General features: G+C 46.6%; 1 protein-coding gene across 1 annotated transcript in view; it reads right to left on the reverse strand.

Annotated features, from left to right (window-relative positions):
• Positions 1 to 23,833, reverse strand: part of LOC126106800 (uncharacterized) — a 119,578-nt gene that overhangs the window by 75,862 nt on the left and 19,883 nt on the right. The window contains exon 2 of the mRNA XM_049913191.1: positions 11,083 to 11,320. Coding sequence (XP_049769148.1) covers positions 11,083 to 11,320 — 238 coding nt within the window. The remainder of the gene's footprint in view (positions 1 to 11,082; positions 11,321 to 23,833) is intronic.

Raw genomic sequence — 23,833 nt, forward strand, 5'->3', positions numbered from 1 at the left:
AGCCCGGTCGGAAGCCGCCGCAGTGGGACCAACGACTTTCCATCGACACCGCGAGACGTACCTGTCGGCCAACAATGCCGAACGCTCAGCTCTGTCTTTAGCGACTGTCAGTGGCACAGTCTTCGGGTCTCTCTACGTTTATGCAATGTTCCAGGCCTGTATCAGAAGTTGTAATAGTTTTTTGTTGAAGAGAATTTTTCCTTGGTTATTAAATTTCTCTACTGTGGTCCGAATAAACACCTGTTCTCGATTACCTCCGTTTTATTATTGAGCCCTATGTTTGGGACGACGTCGTTGCTTTCCCGGGTCGTGTGAGTGGGCGAGTTCGGTTGGGGACTCAGGAGGAGCCAGGTCCGCGCAGTGCCAGAAGACGCTGTGACGGCTGGCGGCACGCATGGACATTTCGCAATATATATAAATGACCTAGTAGATAGTGTCGGAAGTTCCATGCGGCTTTTCGCGGATGATGCTGTAGTATACAGACAAGTTGCAGCATTAGAAAATTGCAGCGAAATGCAGCAAGATCTGCAGCGGATAGGCACTTGGTGCAGGGAGTGGCAACTGACCCTTAACATAGACAAATGTAATGTATTGCGAATACATAGAAAGAAGGATCCTTTATTTTATGATTATATGATAGCGGAACAAACACTGGTAGCAGTTACTTCTGTAAAATATCTGGGAGTATGCGTGCGGAACGATTTGGAAGTGGAATGATCATATAAAATTAATTGTTGGTACGATGGGTGCCAGGTTTAGATTCATTGGGAGAGTCCTTAGAAAATGTAGTCCGTCAACAAAGGAGGTGGCTTACAAAAGACTCGTTCGACCTATACTTGAGTATTGCTCATCAGTGTGGGATCCGTACCAGGTCGGGTTGACAGAGGAGATAGACAAGATCCAAAGAAGAGCGGCGCGTTTCGTCATAGGGTTATTTGGTGAGCGTGATAGCGTTACGGAGATGTTTCGCAAACTCAAGTGGCAGACTCTGCAAGAGAGGCGCTCTGCATTGCGGTGCAGCTTGCTGTCCAGGTTTCGAGAGGGTGCGTTTCTGGATGAGGTATCGAATATATTGCTTCCCCCTACTTATACCTGCCGAGGAGATCACGAATGTAAAATTAGAGAGATTCGAGCGCGCACGGAGGCTTTCCGGGAGTCGTTCTTCCCGCGAACCATACGCGACTGGAACAGGAAAGGGAGGTAATGACAGTGGCACGTGGAGTGCCCTCCGATATACACTGTTGGATGTCTTGCGGAGTATAAATGTAGATGTAGATGTAGACTGCTGGATGGAAGGGTTGTGGTCACCAGAGTGCACGACCTCGTCGTAAACTGGATCCAGCAAGCTTTAAGATGAGTGCATTTCATTCCAAGTAGAGCAACCTCCACCATTGTGACATCTCGCGATTCTCCAGTGACTTGGATTCGTGTTGCTGCTCTTAGCGTCGGCGAGTGGAGTGCTTGGGGAAGGCGGATCTGATTAGCTTTCCTCGACTTCTTATTACTATTTACTGCGTTCAACCTCTTACAATTTGTTAAGTTCAACCAACGGCAATTTTTCTTGCGTGGTGGCCTCTAACGCCCTAGTTACCTGCCCAGCGGGTTAGTGTATGTAACGGCAGCGTACATTTTGTCGGCTTGCTGCTGCTGTCCGGTAAGGAGTGTAGCTATGACAGCTTTCTTGATTGTAGGCCGGTTGGTGATTCTTCTACACTGTTGGTAGTGATTCCTTTCTCGACCGCCGGTTCCGGCTTTTGCGTATTGTTCCATCGTTGCATTTGATTTATCGGGCGTCAGGTAGCTTCAGCAAGATTATCATTAGTCATTCGTTAGACTGCCACTAGTGTGAGTTACCATCTTGTACAGTGAATGCAACTCTTGGCTGCCTATCTTATCGCTCGCGAAAGTGTTTGTTGCCGGACCTCCTCAGAGGTTGATTCCTGGAGCACCGTCGGCATCAGTTGCTTGTTTTTTTTAATTAAATTTTGCTATTTGCTGTTTTACAGCAGGTTTCAATTTTTTGTATTATTGCCGTTCCTAGCGTTAAGGCAATCAGCCGTGATTGTGGTGATTTGCTTTAAAATTCTAATTCGGTATTTGTATTTTAGCAGTAAGTCTTAAAACCTTAATTACTGCCATTCCTAGCGTCTGATGCCTTTTGCTGTGTTCGTGTCGACTTACCTTTATATTTAAATACCTGTAAGTTGTAAATTGCAGCGAGTTCTTAAACAATTCTTCATTTATTGTCATTCTTGGCGTGTAAGACCTTCAGCAGTGATTAAGGTCGGTTGCCTTAAAATTCTAATTTGGTATTTGTATTTACGCAGTACTGCCATTCTTGGCATCTGATGCCGTCTGCTGTTTTTGTGGCGACTTGCCTTTAATATTTCAATACCTGTAATTTGCAAGTTGCAGCGAGTTATAAACAATTCTTAATTTATTGCCATTCCTGGCGAGTAAGGCCTTCTGTGCAGATCACAGGGGCTTGCTTTTAAATCATTATCTGTTGTATCTGTATTTAATGGTGATTTGCTACATTGTAACTCACTGAAAACACTATTATTTACACTGTTGTTTATTCTCTCATTAATAACGTGTGGTATTTTTTAATTTACTGTTGACCCGGGAATTTCTGATTGAAAACAGATTGTGTGTAACTGTAAAGGGCAACCAATAATGACTGATTTTGTCCCCGTCCACAATCGTAACCGAATCCTGCCCTCCCTCAACTACCAGGTCACAATTATTGCTTCTCAAGCACTTCCCCGTGGGAGATACGGCGTCCCATTTTGCAAGATGAGAAAAGCGGACTACGTTGCTGGTTTGACAAACACTCAAGTACCCTATCTCATCTCGACTGGCATACAGTATCACCTGATCTAATGCCATCGACGATCTCTGAGACTAATTGGAAAAGCGGCTGAAACATACGACTCAACGCCCCTGCAGTTCGGTGCCTCTAAGGGTTCAAACCATCAGGGAACGGCCTCAGCTGGCTGTAGCGTATCTGAAACCTGTTGGATGCTCTTCCTCGCGCGAACTGATGACATCATCAAGGCTAGAGTCAGTTCTGATTATGTAGGCTTCCCCGGCGTAGTAAGTCTTGAAAGTCTCTTCGGGTTTGCTGCCGGATCCTAAAATCAACTTGACTCGATATCTCTGCGATCCAACTGTTCGCCATCTTCAGGAGAATGCTGCTTCTGCTGATGAGTCCCGCTGAGAACTGACGCCAGGCTGCAAATCGACGTCCTGTATAGGCCACCGTTCAGTAGACGGCGCATGCGCCGCCCATCACGGTTGTTACCCTCCAATACAGGGAGGTGGCGCCGCCCTTAGCGGAACACTGCTGGCAGCGATATATCGCACTCAGGGCTGCACCGAAGAAGGTTCAATTTCGATGCGAGACAATACAGGATTCCACGTCTTGCTAAGAGGGAACCCATTGTCACTGCTGATTAAATTATCCGCCAACCTTATTTTTAATCGCCTCTTTATAGACACTGTTCCAAAAACTGGAAATGTTGACAACTACGACAGTTTCATCAAATTTAATACTGTGTCCCTCATTTAAGCACACACATTAGAGTGTGTTCCGTCCAGCTTCTAAGATAAGGGCACTACTCGGCTCTGTGTGTAAGTAGGCTGTTTAGGTGTCAGTAGGCTCTTTAGGTTTTTGTATTGGTAACGCCACGTAGCGCTCTGTATGAAAATCACTGGCTGTGCTTGCTGTGTGCAGTCTGTGGCTGGTATTTTGAGAGCAGACGATCTGGACGTGTGTCCATCAGAGACAGTAAATTTGTAAGACTGGATGTCATGAACTGATATATATACACTCCTGGAACTGGAAAAAAGAAAACATTGACACCGGTGTGTCAGACCCACCATACTTGCTCCGGACACTGCGAGAGGGCTGTACAAGCAATGATCACACACACGGCACAGCGAACACACCAGGAACCGCGGTGTTGGCCGTCGAATGGCGCTAGCTGCGCAGCATTTGTGTACCGCCGCCGTCAGTGTCAGCCAGTTTGCCGTGGCATACGGAGCTCCATCGCAGTCTTTAACACTGGTAGCATGCCGCGACAGCGTGGACGTGAACCGTATGTGCAGTTGACGGACTTTGAGCGAGGGCGTATAGTGGGCATGCGGGAGGCCGGGTGGACGTACCGCCGAATTGCTCAACACCTGGGGCGTGAGGTCTCCACAGTACATGGATGTTGTCGCCAGTGGTCGGCGGAAGGTGCACGTGCCCGTCGACCTGGGACCGGACCGCAGCGACGCACGGATGCACGCCAAGACCGTAGGATCCTACGCAGTGCCGTAGGGGACCGCACCGCCACTTCCCAGCAAATTAGGGACACTGTTGCTCGTGGAGTATCGGCGAGGACTATTCGCAACCGTCTCCATGAAGCTGGGCTACGGTCCCGCACACCGTTAGGCCGTCTTCCGCTCACGCCCCAACATCGTGCAGCCCGCCTCCAGTGGTGTCGCGACAGGCGTGAATGGAGGGACGAATGGAGACGTGTCGTCTTCAGCGATGAGAGTCGCTTCTGCCTTGGTGCCAATGATGGTCGTATGCGTGTTTGGCGCCGTGCAGGTGAGCGCCACAATCAGGACTGCATACGACCGACGCACACAGGGCCAACACCCGGCATCATGGTGTGGGGAGCGATCTCCTACACTGGCCGTACACCACTGGTGATCGTCGAGGGGACACTGAATAGTGCACGGTACATCCAAACCGTCATCGAACCCATCGTTCTACCATTCCTAGACCGGCAAGGGAACTTGCTGTTCCAACAGGACAATGCACGTCCGCATGTATCCCGTGCCACCCAACGTGCTCTAGAAGGTGTAAGTCAACTACCCTGGCCAGCAAGATCTCCGGATCTGTCCCCCATTGAGCATGTTTGGGACTGGATGAAGCGTCGTCTCACGCGGTCTGCACGTCCAGCACGAACGCTGGTTCAACTGAGCCGCCAGGTGGAAATGGCATGGCAAGCCGTTCCACAGGACTACATCCAGCATCTCTACGATCGTCTCCATGGGAGAATAGCAGCCTGCATTGCTGCGAAAGGTGGATATACACTGTACTAGTGCCGACATTGTGCATGCTCTGTTGCCTGTGTCTATGTGCCTGTGGTTCTGTCAGTGTGATCATGTGATGTATCTGACCCCAGGAATGTGTCAATAAAGTTTCCCCTTCCTGGGACAATGAATTCACGGTGTTCTTATTTCAATTTCCAGGAGTGTATTATGACACTATTAAGGTGAATACAAGGTAAATACATGTAGGTGAATATGGATTGGGGCTAAGAAATGAAAGAGGAAGCCGCCTGGTAGAATTTTGCACAGAGCACAACATAATCATAGCTAACACTTGGTTTAAGAATCACGAAAGAAGGTTGTATACATGGAAGAACCCTGGAGATACTAAAAGCTATGAGATAGATTATATAATGGTAAGACAGAGATTTAGGAACCAGGTTTTAAATTGTAAGACATTTCCAGGGGCAGATGTGGACTCTGACCACAATCTATTGGTTATGACCTGTAGATTAAAACTGAAGAAACTGCAAAAAGGTGGGAACTTAAGGAGATGGGACCTGGATAAACTGAAAGAACCAGAGGTTGTACAGAGTTTCAGGGAGAGTATAAGGGAACAATTGACAGGAATGGGGGAAAGAAATACCGTAGAAGAAGAATGGGTAGCTTTGAGAGATGCAGTAGTGAAGGCAGCAGAGGATCAAGTAGGTAAAAAGACGAGGGCTGGTAGAAATCCTTGGGTAACAGAAGAAATATTGAATTTAATTGATGAAAGGATAAATTATAAAAATGCAGTAAATGAAGCAGGCAAAAAGGAATACAAACGTCTCAAAAATGAGATCGACATGAAGTGCAAAATGGCTAAGCATGGATGGCTAGAGGACAAATGTAAGGATGTAGAGGCTTATCTCACTAGGGGTAAGATAGATACTGCCTACAGGAAAATTAAAGAGACCTTTGGAGATAGGAGAACCACTTGTATGAACATCAAGAGCTCAGATGGAAAACCAGTTCTAAGCGAAGAAGGGAAAGCAGAAAGGTGGAAGGAGTATATAGAGGGTCTATACAAGGACGATGTACTTGAGGATAATATTATGGAAATGGAAAAGGATGTAGATGAAGATGAAATGGGAGATGCGATACTGCGTGAAGAGTTTGACAGAGCACTGAAAGACCTGAGTCGAAACAAGGCCCTCGGAGTAGACAACAATTCCATTTGAACTACTGACGGCCTTGGGAGAGCCAGTCCTGACAAAACTCTACCATCTGGTGAGCAAGATGTATGATACAGGCGAAATACCCTCAGACTTCAAGAAGAATATAATAATTCCAATCCCAAAGAAAGCATGTGTTGACAGATGTGAAAATTACCGAACCATCAGTATAATAAGCTACAGCTGCAAACTACTAACACGAATTCTTTACAGACGAATGGAAAAACTAGTAGAAGCCGACCTCAGGGAAGATCAGTTTGGATTCCGTAGAAATGTTGGAATACGTGAGGCAATACTGACCTCACGACTTATCTTAGAAGAAAGATTAAGGACAGGCAAACCTACGTTTCTAGCATTTGTAGACTTAGAGAAAGCTTTTGACAATGTTCACTGGAATACTCTCTTTCAAATTCTAAAGGTGGCAGGGGTAAAATACAGGGAGCGAAAGGCTATTTACAATTTGTACAGAAACCAGATGGCAGTTATAAGAGTCGAGGGATATGAAAGGGAAGCAGTGGTTGAGAAGGGAGTACGACAGGGTTGTAGCCTCTCCCCCATGTTATTCAATCTGTATATTGAGCAAACAGTAAAGGAAACAACAGAAAAATTCGGAGTAGGTATTAAAATCCATGGAGAAGAAATAAAAACTTTGAGGTTCGCCGATGACATTGTAATTCTGTCAGAGACAGCAAAGGACTTGGAAGAGCAGTTGAATGGAATGGACACTGTCTTGAAAGGAGGATATAAGATGAACATCAACAAAAGCAAAACGAGGATAATGGAATGTAGTCGAATGAAGTCGGGTGATGCTGAGGGAATTAGATCAGGAAATGAAATACTTAAGGTAGTAAAGGAATTTTGCTATTTGGGGAGCAAAATAACTGATGATGGTGGGAGTAGAGAGGATATAAAATGTAGACTGGCAATGGCAATCAAAGCGTTTCTGAAGAAAAATTTTTTAACATCGAGTATAGATTTAAGTGCCAGGAAGTCATTTCTGAAGGTGTATGGAGTGTAGCCATGTATGGAAGTGAAACATGGACGATAAATAGTTTGGACAAGAAGAGAATACAAGCTTTTGAAATGTGGTGCTACAGAAGAATGCTGAAGATTAGATGGGTAGATCACATAACTAATGAGGAAGTATTGAATAGGATTGGGGAGAAGAGAAGTTTGTGGCACAACTTGACCATAAGAAGGGATCGGTTGGTAGGACATGTTCTGAGGCATCAGGGGATCACCAATTTAGTATTGGAGGGCAGCGTGGGGGGTAAAAATCGTAGAGGGAGACCAAGAGATGAATACACTAAACAGATACAGAAGGATGTAGGTTGCAGTAGGCACTGGGAGATGAAGAAGCTTGCACAGGATAGAGTAGCATAGAGAGCTGCATCAAACCAGTCTCAGGACTGAAGACCACAACAACAACAACATTGTTTGTTCTCTATCAAAATCTTTCATTTGCCAACTATGCCTATCGGTAGTTAGTGACTTCAGTAGTTAGAATCTTTTATTTAGCTGGCAGTATTGGCGCTCGCTGTAATGCAGTAGTTCGAGTAACGAAGATTTTTGTGAGGTAAGTGATTCATGAAAGGTATAGGTTATTGTTAGTAAGGGGAATTCTTTTGTAGGTATTATTGAAAGTCAGATTGCGTTGCGCTAAAAATATTGTGTGTCATTTTAGTGTTGATCGGAATAAGTAAAGAGTGAAATGTCTGAGTACGTTTACTTCTGCTCAGCTGTTTGAAAATCAAATAACGTAAGGGGTTTATCAGCACAATCATTCATAAATTTTTCTAAGGGGATGTTTCATGTGAAAGATGATTTGGGGCTTAGGAAACCTGGTGTGTACAAAATTCCGTGTCAATGTGGGAAGGCTTACATTGGCCGTTCGACTCACACAGTGCATGACAGGTGTGTGGAACATCGCCGTCATACGAGGCAGTTAAATCGGTGGTAGCAGAACACTGCCTAAATGAGGGACACAGTGTGAAAATTGATGAAACTGTCGTAGTTGCCAACATTTCCGGTTTCTGGAACAGTGTCTACAAAGAGGCGATTGAAATTAGGTTGTCGGATAATTTGAGGGGGATAGGACGTCAAACGGGCCGACTTGGAGCAGGAGAGGCACCACAGGACATTTTAATATACACTGTCTATACGTTTGCAAATGAATTCATAAAACTTTGTTAGCATGACCAGGAAGGATTCAGGTTTCACACTCACAGCAGAGGAAGTTCCATAACATAACGAAACAAATTTTTTTTTACATGTGAAATTTCATCATTTTTTCACTTGGTATTGGTGCATTTGTTGCTGTAGGTACACTTTCCTTCGTAAGTAAGAGAGATTCTTCGATGAATTTTGCACATAATACAAACCATACTTACAGGTGTATGAAACTCTAGAATTTTCCAAATCTGTTAAAAACTGTGGTAAAAATTGAGATAATTAAGTATAAAATTCCAGTTTTCTCTAAACACAAAGTTTAAAATGTAACAGCCCATTCATTTTTCCATAAATTCAAGAGTTTCATACACCTGTCAGTACGGTTTGCAAGCTGTGCAAAACTCATCGAAGAATCTCCCTTACTTATGAAGAAAAGTGTACCTATAGCAACAAATGCAGCCAACAGTAAGTGAAAAAAATCATGAAATTTCACATTTAAAAAACTAAATTTTTTCGTGTTTTTGAACTTTCACTGCTCTGAGTGTGAATCCTGAATCCTTAGTGGTGATGCTGACAAAGTTTTATGAATTTATTTGAATTTATTTGTAAAAGTATAGACAGTGCAGATAAAAATGTCCTGTGTTGCCTCTCCTTCCCGAAGTCGGTCCGTTTGACGTCCTCCCCCTTAATCAAAAGAGATAATGGGTTCCCTCTTAGCAAGACGTGGAATCCTATTGTCTCGCATCGAAACTGAACGTTCTTCGGTGCGGCCCTGAATGCGATATATCGCTGCCAGCAGTGTTCCACCAAGGGCGGCGCCACCTCCGTGTCTTGGAGGGCAGCAACCGTGATGGGCGGCGCATGCGCCGTGTACTGAGCGGTGGCCTATATAGGACGTCGATTTGCAGCCTGGCGTCAGTTCTCAGCGGGACTCATCAGCAGAAGAAGCATTCTCCTGAAGATGGCGACCAGTTGAACCGCCGAAATATCGAGTCAAGTTGATTTTGGGATCCGGCAGCAAACACGAAGAGACTTTCTAGAGACAGTTCTACAAGATTTTGGCATGCTCTCGCCTAGGGTATCTGTTCGATGTCAGATATTAGTCTCGAGGTATGTTGTTGTGGTCGTCTGTCCTGAGACTGGTTTGATGCAGCTCTCCATGCTACTCTATCCTGTGCAAGCTTCTTCATCTCCCAGTACCTACTGCAACCTACATCCTTCTGAATCTGCTTAATGTATTCATCTCTTGGTCTCCCTACACGATTTTTACCCTCCACACTGCCCTCCAATGTTAAATTTGTGATCTCTTGATGCCTCAGAAGGTGCCCTACCAACCGGTCCCTTCTTCTTGTCAAGTTGTCTCCTCTTCTCCCCTATTGTATTCAATATCTCCTCATTAGTAAAGTGATATACCCATCTAATCTTTAGCATTCTTCTGTAGCACCACATTTCAAAAGCTTCTATTCTCTTCCTGTCCAAACTATTTATCGTCCATGTTTTACTTCCATACAAGGCTACACACCATACAAATACTTTCAGAAACGACTTCCTCACACTTAAATCTATACTCGATGTTAACAAATTTCTCTTCTTCAGAAACGCTTTCCTTGCCATTGCCAGTCTACGGTTTATATCCTCTCTACTTCGACCAGTATCAGTTATTTTGCTCCCCAAATAGCAAAACTCCTTTACTAATTTAAGCGCCTCATTTCCTAATCTAATTCCCTCTGCATCACCCAACTTCATTCGACTACATTCCATGATCCTCGTTTTGCTTTTGTTGATGTTCATCTTATATCCTCCTTTCAAGACACTGTCCATTCTGTTCAACTGCTCTTCCAAGTCCTTTGCTGTCTCTGATAGAATTACAATGTCATCGGCGAACCTCAAAGTTTTTATTTCTTCTCCATGGATTTTAATACCTACTCCGAATTTTTCTTTTGTTTCCTTTACTGTTTGCTCAATATACAGATTGAATAACATGGGGGAGAGGCTACAACCCTGTCGTACTCCCTTCTCAACCACTGCTTCCCTTTCATATCCCTCGACTCTTATAACTGCCATCTGGTTTCTGTACAAATTGTAAATAGCCTTTCGCTCCCTGTATTTTACCCCTGCCACCTTTAGAATTTGAAAGAGAGTATTCCAGTGAACATTGTCAAAAGCTTTCTCTAAGTCTACAAATGCTAGAAACGTAGGTTTGCCTGTCCTTAATCTTTCTTCTAAGATAAGTCGTGAGGTCAGTATCGCCTCACGTATTCCAACATTTCTACGGAATCCAAACTGATCTTCCCCGAAGTCGACTTCTACCAGTTTTTCCATTGGACTGTAAACAATTCGCGTTAGCATTTTGCAGCTGTGACTTATTAAACTGATAGTTAGGTAATTTTCACATCTGTTAACACCTGCTTTCTTTGGGATTGGAATTATATTCTTATTGAAGTCGCAGGGAATTTTGCCTGTCTCATACATCTTGCTCACTAGATGGTAGAGTTTTGTCAGGACTGGCTCTCAGCCAAGGCCGTCAGTAGTTCTAATGGAATGTTGTCTCGAGGTATAGGAAGTGTGAATGGCAGTGTAAGAACAAATGTAAGAAGAGTACAAGAGTAGTAGACGTAAGATTGGTGGTTGGGGCTCTCAGTGGCGTACGTACCCCGGCGCAGAGCAGGAGTCGATGCAGTCGGCAGCGACGAAGCACGCGAGGTCCGTGGCGAGCTGGTCGCTGGCCGTGGCGTCGGTGAGGCCGGCGAGAGCAGCCAGGCCGTCGTCGCAGCCCTCGTAGCCGAGGCTCCAGCGTCCCAGCGTCCAGCTCGTTATCAGGCGAAGCATCGCACCCACCGCGATGGACCGATACTGGAGGATCTTGTAGGGTATCAACACGTCAGTGTGTCCTGCAAAACGTTGTAACGTACTACTATCTTTACGACGTTTCTCGTCGAGCCATATGCGTTACTTGCATTTCTAGCTGCTTTAATAATGATAAAAATTCAGAAATTCAGGGTCGCCACCAGCCCAAGCCCTTCCTAACCATTTACAAAATAAAACGGAGCTCGAAAATATTAGTTTAATTACTTTAATAATTTAATTAAAAGTACGCAAATTTCTTGAAGCAGTCAGATAAATAGCACTCCGTGTCGTGCACGAAGCAACTTCCAGAATGAGATTTTCACTCTGCAGCGGAGTGTGCGCTGATATGAAACTTCCTGGCAGCTTAAAACTGTGTGCCCGACCGAGACTCGAACTCACAGTTTTATCGTGCCAGGAAATTTCATATCGGCGCACACTCCGCTGCAGAGTGAAAATCTCATTCTGGAAACATCCCCCAGGCTGTCTCCGCAGTATCCTTCCTTTCAGGAGTGCTGGTTCTGCAAGATTCGCAGGAGAGCTGCTGTAAAGTTTGGAAGGTAGGAGACGAGGTACTGGCAGAAGTAAAGCTGTGAGGACGGGGCGTGAGTCGTGCTTCGGTAGCTCAGGTGGGCAGTCTGCCGCCGGCAGTGCTGCGAGGCGGTCACGCGCCAGAGCGCTGCGGGCGACGCGCGCACGGTGTGTTTGTGTTTACTTCGGCCGCTGTCAGTGCCGTTTTCCCTTCTAGACCACCGTGGCGCACAACTATCGGAAGAAGACATTACGTTTCAACTTTTGTTCCGACTTCGCCCGACCCGAGGCCCTGGAGGTAGACCGATTTATTCGCGATGAGGTTAAAATACCACCAACGGATCTAATTGGTATCCACTTGTCCGTAGTTACCAGTACCGTCTACGCCAAAATGATCAACGATGCGGCGCGCGACAAGGTGCTCCGAGAGGCAAAACGTGGACTGCGCTTCTGTCATTCCGACGGCAACGTCGGACCCATTACCGTCGATCACGCAGGTCTCGGCACACGGACGATAAGGATCTTCGAACTGTCGTTCGAACTACCTGCAGACGTCGCCATCGAGGCGCTCCGTCCCTATGGCAACGTTCTGGAACATGTTGCCGAACGATGGGTACAATTTGAAACCTATCCAGTTTTAAACGGTGTTCCACAGGTCCGCATCGAGTTGCAGGAACACGTGCCTTCCTATCTACGTATCGGATGCTGCCGCGGCATTATAATGTACGACGGCCAACCTCGGACCTGTTCCGGTTGCGGGAAAGGAGGTCACCTACGGTCTGAATGCATTCAACGACGTGTCGCGCAGCTCCCGTTGTCGGAAGCGTCCGTCACACCCACGATGACCGCCCTGCCGGTCACTTACGCAGCGGCTCTCGCCACGTCTACAGTTTCGTCCAGTCCGTCGTCCGGTCCTTCCGATCGGCACGTCCCACCGTCCCAGTCACCTATGGACGGTGCGGACGTCCCACATGACAACCTTGCCGCCGAACAGGCCCCCGCACCGGACGCTGAGGAGAACAGTACTTCTTCACAACACCTGCTTGACCATTTCATTGTACCCACCGACGCCTTCGAAACCAGGTCGACGCTCCTCCTTGCCGTTGTCCGACACTGAGGAACACGTGCGCAAACAACGCTCGCCACGTAGGCGCAAACGCCGCCGCCGTTCACCCACGGGCTCTCAAAGCGTCGCCACCCGCGACGACGAAGACGACACCCAACCAGCCGACATTTCCACACAGAGGTCGGCGGACAACTTTCACGATGAACAAGACGTTTCGCAGGACGGGACCACCGTGGAGGTCGCCACGCACAATGTAACGATCGGTGCGCCGGTTGAGACGCCTGTCTCCCCGCCGACAACTCCAGATCTCTCTCACCACGACGCAATTCCCACGGACATTCGACAGACCCACGGCACAGGAGCATGGGCCGACGACATTGACGAAGATACGCCCCCTCCTCCGGATGAGTTGCCTCCGCCGGACAAGGCTGCCTGTTAACATCAAAAGCGAGGAACTGCAGCTGATGGGACGGGACTTCCTGTCGGCGCCCTCCTCTTACTTCCCTCGGTGATGGTAGATGCGCGTCCACCACCACTGAAACAAACGTACCGGTTTGCCACACTGAACATCAACACGATCGGCACTGCACCCAAGCTGCAACTCCTATGTGACATGCTTCGGGCCTCTGACGTCGACGTCGCCCTTCTTCAGGAAGTACGCGTTGCCACACTACCACCAGTCTACGGCTACGACTCATACACGTCCACATGTGATCAATCAGGGCGTGGAGTGGCTTTCTACGTACGCGAAGGAATCCCACTCAAGGACCCGACAATCCTTCCCTGTGCAAGAGGCATGGCTGTTACCATCTTCGACACGCGCGTCATCAATATCTACGCTCCGTCTGGCTCCACGAACCGACGGCAGCGGTCTACTTTCTTCGGACATGACGTGGCGCCCCTGTTTTCTGGACGCTATGATCGCCGTATCATGGGAGGCGATTTCAACTGTGTCCTCCATCCGCAGGACCAAATGCCTGGTTATTCGCCATGCCCGGCGCTGCACACCTTAATAGAAGATTTTCATCTAGTGGACGTTTGGGAGAAAATTCATGACAATACCCCCGGTTTTACCCATTAGACAGCACATTCCGCGAGCAGACTGGACCGGTTTTATGTCTCTGCCCACCTTGGCAATGAAGTCGCCCAAGCTGAACGATGGCCCCTTGCATTGTCGGACCACTGCGCCGTCATTTGCTCCCTGGCTCTGCCACCTCAGTCAGTGTGGCGCAGCAGAGGTTACTGGAAGCTTAATACCTCCCTCCTTAATGATCCACACTGCCGACAATGTGTTGCCACTACATGGGCGTCTTGCGAAAGACGCCTCCCGCAGTACACATCCACGTTCCATTGGTGGCTCACATGAGCCAAACCTGTAATCAGAAAGGCCTTCATACAATGTGGCAAGGAAGCAGCAGCATGGCATCGAGACACCACAAATTTTCACTACGCCGTCCTCCGTGAGCTCGATGCACTCCCTCCATCACCTGACACCCATAGGGAACGACAACGTACTAAAGCTCGTCTCCTCTCTCTCCAACGTGCACGGCTGCATGGTGTCGTGGTGCGTTCCCGACGACAAGACCTCCTCCACGACGAAACCCCATCCACAATCCATGCCGCATCCGACCATAGTCGTCGACGTCGACTTTTCGTCCCCAACATCACGACCTCCGATGGTGTTCACCACACAACACAGGCGCCAGTGGTATCTGCCTTTGCTGAACATTATCGCCAATTTTATGATGATGAACCGATGGCGACGCCCATTCCTGATGATCTCCGTCCTTCCCCTGATCGGACCCTCACCGTAGCGGAGTCAACGTCCATGATGTCTGCAAGCACCGCAGAAGAGATGGTTGATGCGATCAAATAGGGGGCTAAGAACAAATCACCCGGACCAGATGGTCTCCCGGTGGAGTTTTACCGGGCGTTCACCACGTTAATGCTTCCTCGCTGGACGGAAATGATTCAGGAACTCTTTACTCCGTCCTTCCCAATTCCACCTGAATTCGTCACTGGCATTCTTCTACCTGTGCCTAAACCGAAGGGAGGGTCTCGTGTCTCTGCATATCGCCCCCTTACACTACTGAATGCAGACTATAAAATCTATGCACGCCTCTTAGCAGCGCGCATACGCACCGTCTTACCTACGGTCCTTTCACCTGAGCAGACTGCACGTGGTTGTGGGGCCACCTTACAAACAGCCCTAGGGGAATGCCGTGACCTCATTGCACTGGCGTCGGTTTTTCGCCTTCGTGCAGCACTGGTATCCGTCGATTTCACGAGTGCCTTTGATCGCGTTCGACACCCATTCCTCCTCATGGTGGAGACACGTATGGGGTTCCCATTACTCTTTGTCGATGCCATTCGCCGGTCACTACTTCCCGCGGTCTCGATGGTACAAGTCAATGGGAGGCTTGTAGGACCGATTCCTATACGCCGCTCTGTGCGTCGAGGATGCCCCATGTCTACTTTACTATATGCCATTGCACTTGAGCCCCTCATCACTGGACTTACCTCTAGACTGCAGGGCCTCACTTTGCGTGACCACACATTCCACTGTAGGGCTTATGCGGACGATCTCCTCTTTCTCGCCTGCTCCTCCACGGAACTCAATGACGCCATCCAATGGATCCACCAGTATGGACGTCTTTCTGGTAGCATTCTTAATGTCCGTAAATCGACTATGATGCACATTGGGCGCGGCCTCCCGGCTATGGTGCCGACCCCACTCCCAGTCAGTGCCGCCCTTCGTTACTTGGGTATTGAATTTACGAGCTCCACACACCGCACAGTGGTCCTGGCTTACCGGCGGCTTTTGCAGTCGATTCGGCACCATGTCCGCGGTCAAGTGCACCGTAACTTAAACCAACTCCGACGTGTGTCCTATGTCAACATGTATGTCGCCCCTAAACTGGTACACGTCGCCCAGATCCTCCCAATGCCGTTACTCCTTGGCCGCCGCATCCAATCAGCCTTTGGATATTTCGTGTCAGCAGGGGCACTTTTCAAAGTCCGCTACAACACTCTAACACTGCCTCCTGCAAAAGGTGGCCTCGGACTCGTCAACGTGCGGGCACGATCTTCTGCACTCTTTGTCCACACTCTGTTGCGACACTGGCAGGGGCCGGTCCCGTCCTTAACACGCAGTCTCTTAGATATCCTCCGACCAGCTTCTCTCGACCCACCGATCAATGTGGCACCTATTTCTCCATAATTGTACCACGTCGCCAATTGTTTCATAGAACTCAGCTACGTTCGGGCCGATCTTCCAGTCACCCGTCCTCCCCGTACAAAAGATTATTATCGTTTGTTTATGACGTCCAACCCTTGCGAGCCCACGGTGCTACAGCATCCTGACATTCACTGGCGCACGGTTTGGGGGTGTGTGCATGCACCCTTTTTACCGTCGTCTGTGTCTGCACTCTGGTATATTTTAGTCTATGGAAAATTCCCGACTAATAGTCGACTTTATCGCATAGGACTGGCCACCTCCCCACTCTGCCCTGACTGTCAGCTCGAAGACACCGACGAGCACCGTCTTACGTGCCCCCTGAAACAAAACGTATGGCTCCTCATCCAACGAATCGTGGGCTTTTACCTCCGGGCCCCGCCAACGACGGTGACCCCGGATTTCCTGTTGTTGCCCCAGACATTTCACTACCCTCTTGCTAAGCACCATGCCCTCATCTGGTTTCGAGGACAGGCTTTAGAATACCCCTTTCAGAGTGGTCCGCATACAGTCCTTGACTTCTGGTACAAAGTTGTGACCGCGCATAGCTCCCTCACCCGAAAACCATCTTACCGACAAACTTTTGCCGGTTATCTCCGCAGCGTCTTCCTTGAGCCCCCTCAAAGTTGGGGTGTACCATGCCTACCTGTCACATGATACAACACCCTTATCCACGTTCTCATGCATCATCGACAAAAAAAAAAATATTTTTTTTTGTTTAACTAACAGTCATTTGTATTTTTTTAAATGGTACCTTGAAGAACTCTTGCATAGTGAATATACATGTACTTTTAGTTTGTTCAATACGATGTGTTATATTTTGTTGTATTTAATGTTATTCTAATAATTTGTTTACCTAACACTCATTTGTATATGTTTAACTGGTATCTTGAAGAACTGTTGCTTTGTATATATATATATATACTCTCCGTTTGTTCAATAAAAAGAAAATTGATGGTAGAGCGCTTGCCCGCGAAAGGCAAAGGTCCCGAGTTCGAGTCTCGGTCGGGCACACAGTTTTAATCTGCCAGGAAGTTTCATGAAGCAACTTGATTAATACAGGATTGGAAATCAGAGTAAGGGGGTAAGATCGACGCCAAAGAATTTATCTTTAACGTAGATTATTTATTGTAACTAAATATTTGGTTGCACATCCTAACTACACATAACTGGTGCCTGACTCGAAATATTTAAGTAAGAAATACGTGAGAATGAAACAGACCATAATTTAACTACAGCAAGAAGAAACACGGCAGACGGGGATGGGAGACAATTATACTATCATCTCCTTTGCATTAATACCATAAAAATATCTAAGTGAGATTTGCATTACGATTATACGCATGCTCTATTCTGGACAGAGGTTTAGCCGATACACAAGACTGTGCGATCATTATTTAACATACTAACTGCGTCTGCTGCTTGCAAACGGCCGAACTAGAGCACGTGGTGCATTCTGACTCAAACTGTTGTGCTGCTTTGTAAAAAGCGCACGAAAGAACAGATATTCTTGCAGTAATTGTAGCTCATTAAACAAGCAAACTGTTAAAACAAAGCCTATTGTGGTGTCGTGGTGAACCAGAAGGGTCATTGATTGCCAAACACGTGGCACAAAATCGGCACACACAGACAAAAGCAATTTCAACAATATATAAGACTAAAAATCATTTTAAAAAATAACTCGCTTCACACGCTTCGGTTTAGCTAAAGTTCTTAAGTATTTCACCAGTTAAACATAACGAAGTCCTAACTCAACCTGATTCCTATCACTTGAAACCCCCCTTAACAGCTACGATCAGCGCTCACCAAGCGTTCACCGAAGAGTGCCCCTTTCTCTTACCTAGCTCCTCGTGCAGTGGAAGCTAGAAGAGGGGTAGGCCTCCAACCCCACACAAAAAAACAGCTTTCGACACAGCCGTCGCCTAAGAAGGGGAAACCTCTCTGTTCAGGAATTGGAGACCTAAGTTGGCCATCCTGTGCTCTACTTTGAACGAGAAACAACATCGTCTGCTCCCAGCAGACGATGACCAACTCGGCGATTCCCACAAAACAAAACCGAAACCCACATTAAAACACACATATAATAATCAATAGGCCTTGTTTGAGTGCTCAGTCTTTCTGGAAGAGTTCATGAATTGAGCTAAAATCAGGTAGTAAAATGAATAGGTTGCACAGAATTCGACAAGCGATTTATGAAACGACTTCACAGAGATGTTTCAATGTTTTCACTCATCTTCATGCATGTACACAATTCAGGCAAGATTTCATTAGCTAGTACTACACAGAGGTGATGGCGATATGCATATACAGGGTGGTCCATTGACAGTGACCGGGCCAAATATCTCACGAAATAAGCGTCAAACGAAAAAACTACAAAGAATGAAACTTCTCTAGCTTGAAGGGGGAAACCAGATGGCGCTATGTTTGGCCCGCTAGATGGCGCTGCCATTGCTCAAACGGATATCAACTGTGTTTTTTTATAACAGGACCCCCATTTTTATTACATATTCGTGTAGTATGTAAAGAAATATGAATGTTTTAGTTGGACCACTTTTTTCGCTTTGTGATAGATGGCGCTGTAATACTCACAAACACGTGGCTCACAATTTTAGACGAACAGTTGGTGACAGGTAGGTTTCTTAAATTACAATACAGAACGTAGGTACGTTTGAACATTTTATTTCACTTGCTCCAATGTGACACATGTACCTTTTTCAACATCATTTCTGAGAACGCAAGCTATTACAGCGTGATTACTTGTAAATACCACGTTAATGCAATAAATGCTCAAAATGATGTCCGTCAACCTCAATGCATTTGGCAGTATATGTAACGGCATTCCTCTCAACGGCGAGTAGTTCGCCTTCCGTAATGTTCGCACATGCACTGACAATGCGCTGACGCATGTTGTCAGGCGTTGTCGGTGGATCACGATAGCAAATATTCTTCAACTTTCCCCACAGAAAGAAATCCGGGAACGTCAGATCCGGTGAACGTGCGGGCCATGGTGTGGTGCTTTGACGACCAATCCACCTGTCATGAAATTTGGTATTCAATACCGCTTCAACCGCACGCGACCTATATGCCGGACATTCATCATGTTGGAAGTACATCACCATTCTGTCATGCAGTGAAACTTCTTGTAGCAACATCGGTAGAACAGTACGTAGGAAATCAGCATACATTGCACCATTTAGTTTGCCATCGATAAAACGGGGGCAAATAATCCTTGCTCCCATAATGCCGCACCATACATTAACCCGCCAAGGTCGCTGATGTTCCACTTGTCGCAGCCATCGTGGATTTTCCCTTCCCCAATAGTGCATGTTGTGCCGGTTTACGTTACCGCTGTTGGCGAATGACGCTTCGTCGCTAAATAGAACGCGTGCAAAAAATCTGTCATCGTCCCGTAATTTCTCTTGTGCCCAGTGGCGGAACTGTACACGACGTTCAAAGTCTTCGTCGAGCAATCCCTGGTGCTTAGAAATATGATACGGGTGCAATCGATGTTGATGTTGCATTCTCAACACCGACGTTTCTGAGATTCCCGATTCTCGCGCAATTTGTCTGCTACTGACGTGCGGATTAGCCGCGAAAGCAGCTAAAACACCTACTTGGGGATCGTCAGTTGTTGCAAGTCGTGGTTGACGTTTCACATGTGGCTGAACACTTCCTGTTTCCTTAAATAACGTAACTATCCGGCGAACGGTCCGGACACTTGGATGATGTCCAGGATACCGAGCTGCATACATAGCACACGCGCGTCGGGCATTTTGATCACAATAGCCAAATAGCCATACATCAACACGATATCGACCTTTTCCGCAATTCGTAAACGGTCCATTTTAACATGGGTAATGTATCACGAAGCAAATACCTTCCGCACTGGTGGAATGTTACGTGATATCACGTACTTATGGGTTTGTGACTATTACAGTGCCATCAATCACAAAGCGAAAAAGTGGTCCAACTAAAAGATTCATATGTAATAAAAATTCATATGTAATAAATTAATATGTAATAAAAAATAGGGGTTCCTATTAAAAAAAACGCAGTTGATAACCTTTTGACCTATGGCAGCGTGAGCCAGCCTAGCGCCATCTGGTTTTTCCCTTCAAGCTAGACGAGTTTCGTTCTTTGTAGTTTTTTCGTTTGATGCTTATTTCGTGAGATATTAGGCCTGGTCACTTTCAATGGACCACCCTGTATACAGATTAAATCAGTATCCCCTTGCACAAGGTATAAAAGGCAAGTGCGTTGGTGGAGATGTCATTTGTACTCACGTGAGAAGCTTTCCGACGTGATTATGCCCACGTGATGGGGATTAACAGACTTTGAACGTAGAATGTTAGTTTGGGCTCCAAGTACGGGACATCCCGTTTCGGATATCGCTGGGGAATTCAGTATTTAGAGATCAACAGTGACCGTGTGCTGAGAATGCCAGATATCAACCACTACCTTTCACCACAGAGAACGTTACATTTCAGATGTGTTACGACCCGTGGCTCTACCCTTCATTCGATCCCCGCGAAACACTACAGTTCAGCAGGATAATGCACGACCGCATGTTGCAGGTCCTGTACGGGCCTTTCTGGATACAGAAAATGTTCGACTGCTGCCCTGGCCAGCACATTCTCCAGATCTCTCACCAATTGAAAACGTCTGGTCAATGGCGGCCTAGCAACTGGCTCGTCACAATACGACAGTCATTACTCTTGATGAACTGTGGTATCGCGTTGAAGCTGGATGGGCAGCTGTACCTGTACACGCCATCCAAGCTCTGTTTGGCTCAATGCCCATGCGTATCGAGGCCGTTATTACGGCCAGAGGTGGTTGTTCTGGGTACTGATATCTCAGGATCTATGCACCCAAACGGCGTGGAAATGTAAGCACATGTCAGTTCTAGTATAATACATCTGTCCAATGACTACACGGTTATGATCTGCATTTCTTCTTGGTGTTGCAATTTTATTGTCCAGTAGTGTAGGGGACTGATGACCTCACATGTTAAGTCCCATAGTGCTTAAAGCCATTTGAACCATTTTTGTTCATTGTTCATGAAAACGGTTGTGCAATGCAGTTTACGTTTGGGGCCTGAAGATGACTTTTGGATCTAAATACAGCCCCCAGTTTTGTTATCAATATTATTCAAGCACCGCAGTTGTCAACAAGGTACTTTGCTTGCTAGTGGGTCGCTCCATAATGGTGTGAGCTGTGTTTGTATGGAGTGAATGGCTCCTTTGAGCCAACTGAACCTGTCATTGACTGGAAATGGTTACGTTAGTGTATTTGGAGACCACTGCCAGCCATTCATGAACTCCATGTTTAGAAACAACGGAGTCATGTCAGCGGGCCACAGCTGATTGCGACTGGTTTGCAGAATATCCCGGACAGATCAACAGAATGATTTGGCCGGCCAGATCGCCCGACATGGATCCCACTGAACATTTATCAGACAGACGCCAGAGGTCAGCTCGTGCACAAAATCCTTGCACCGGCAACACCTTCGCAATTGTGGACGGCTATGGAAGCACCATGGCTCAGTAATTCCGTCACCATACTAGGTGGTATCATATGGCTTTTATCAGCTCAGTGTGTCTACGTCAGCAGTAGTCACTGAGACGGCAGTTAGTGCACGTCAACACGGCTTGAGGTGTCCTGCGTCCATCGCCACAGAAGTAATTAGCGTGTAATTAGCGTATCAGCTGACGGTCAGTACGAGCATCTTAGTGGCGGCTTGCATTGGTCCGGAAGCAGAGAGAGATGCGGCGACAGTGGTCGTGGAGTTTCAGCAGATCGATTTTTCAGACGAGTCCCTGTTCTGGTAAGAGCATCGTGATGCTCGTGTGTGGAGACTCCGAAGAGTACGAACGTGACTGGGTTACATTCGTCGCTCTCCTCGTACATGCCCATTACCTGGGGTTACTGACTGCGTTGTGTCAGTTGGTACACAACACATAATCGGAACTGCTACGAGGGGCGTTCAATAAATAATGCGACACTTTTTTTTCTTTTAACCCTTTCGGGACGGAGCGCGTTTGCTCAAAGCGGAGCGATTCGGCGGCGCTGTACGGGTTCCATATCCCTTGGTTTCTTTCATCGCTTATGTTTGACTTACGGGTGTAACTTTTTTCTTTTTTTTTTTGTAAATGAAGCTTAAAACACGCTCTCTACCGGCATACTATTTTCATTATTCCATATAACGCAATTTTTGACTTGGCGGTGGCGTTAAAACAGAAAAAATGAAAATTTTGATTTTTCGTTACTTTTTTTTTAGTTGTGAGGTGAAGCAATGAATTATACCTATTAAAATTAGTTGTATCTTAGTCTTTGAAGTTTTAGCTCTTCCGTGGGAAGAAAAATAAAAAGTCCACTTTGAGCGAAGAAAAATTTAATTTACGTCAATAAACAACAAAATTTCATAAAATTTGTTTAAAACAAACTTTACAACTTTTGCATATCGAGTTTTCGATAGGCAACCATATTTTACCTCTCGGTATTTTGCTACTTTGTGATGCCTGTTGAAGCACTCAGGCCGATGAAGAGAAGGGTTGGACAGACAAGTTTCGCCGAAAAAAAAAGGGAACCGTTTTCGCCCTCCTGGCTTGGAGCGATCACTGCAAACGACACAGTCGCACAGTTTTCCGGTGTCTATTCTTGCGATAGCTCGGTACAGGCCGTCTATCCTGTGTGGGTCACCGTGCCTCTTGCTCGAGCCCTGGCCTCGCCCACAAGCTCCTTGACGAGACTCTTCCGAAACTGCAGACGACTCTGTGGTGTCTCTCCTCTTTTCTTTGCTACGACGACATGCAGTAAGTAAGCGCTGACCATCGCCAGCTGATATTAGTCCTTTTGTCAGGATGCGGCCCGTCCCGTGTCGGTACTCAAAGTCAGTCCCTAGATACAGCACTGGGTGTGTGACGTGACAATCGGTCCACGTATACGGGCCTCGCGTCCCATAGCGACTGTCACGTCGGGCCATGCGTCCCGAAAGGGTTAAAAGTAGGTCGAATCTATTCTGGATTCCAATACGCTATATCATTCCCCACACTTTTGGCTACAAAACCCTATTTTTCAACGTAATCTCAGTTCAATCTCAGTTCAATTCGAAAGTAAAGTTCTATGTACTGACTTGGCAGAAAATCCTAAGAAATTTTGGTCTTATGTCAAAGCGGTAGGTGGATCAAAACAAAATGTCCAGACACTCTGTGACCAAAATGGTACTGAAACAGAGGATGACAGACTAAAGGCCGAAATACTAAATGTCTTTTTCCAAAGTTGTTTCACAGAGGAAGATTGCACTGTAGTTCCTTCTCTAGATTGTCGCACAGATGATAAAATGGTACATACCGAAATAGACGACAGAGGAATAGAGAAACAATTAAAATCGCTCAAAAGAGGAAAGGCCTCTGGGCCTGATGGGATACCAGTTCAATTTTACACAGAGTACGCGAAGGAACTTGCCCCCCTTCTTGCAGCGGTGTGCCGTAGGTCTCTAGAAGAGCGTAGCGTTCCAAAGGATTGGAAAAGGGCACAGGTCATCCCCGTTTTCAAGAAGGGACGTCGAACAGATGTGCAGAACTATAGACCTATATCTCTAACGTCGATCAGTTGTAGAATTTTGGAACACGTATTGTGTTCGAGTATAATGACTTTTCTGGAGACTAGAAATCTACTCTGTAGGAATCAGCATGGGTTTCGAAAAAGACGGTCATGTGAAACCCAGCT

Source organism: Schistocerca cancellata, chromosome 10 (genome assembly GCF_023864275.1).
Source record: "Schistocerca cancellata isolate TAMUIC-IGC-003103 chromosome 10, iqSchCanc2.1, whole genome shotgun sequence".
NCBI lineage: Eukaryota > Metazoa > Arthropoda > Insecta > Orthoptera > Acrididae > Schistocerca > Schistocerca cancellata.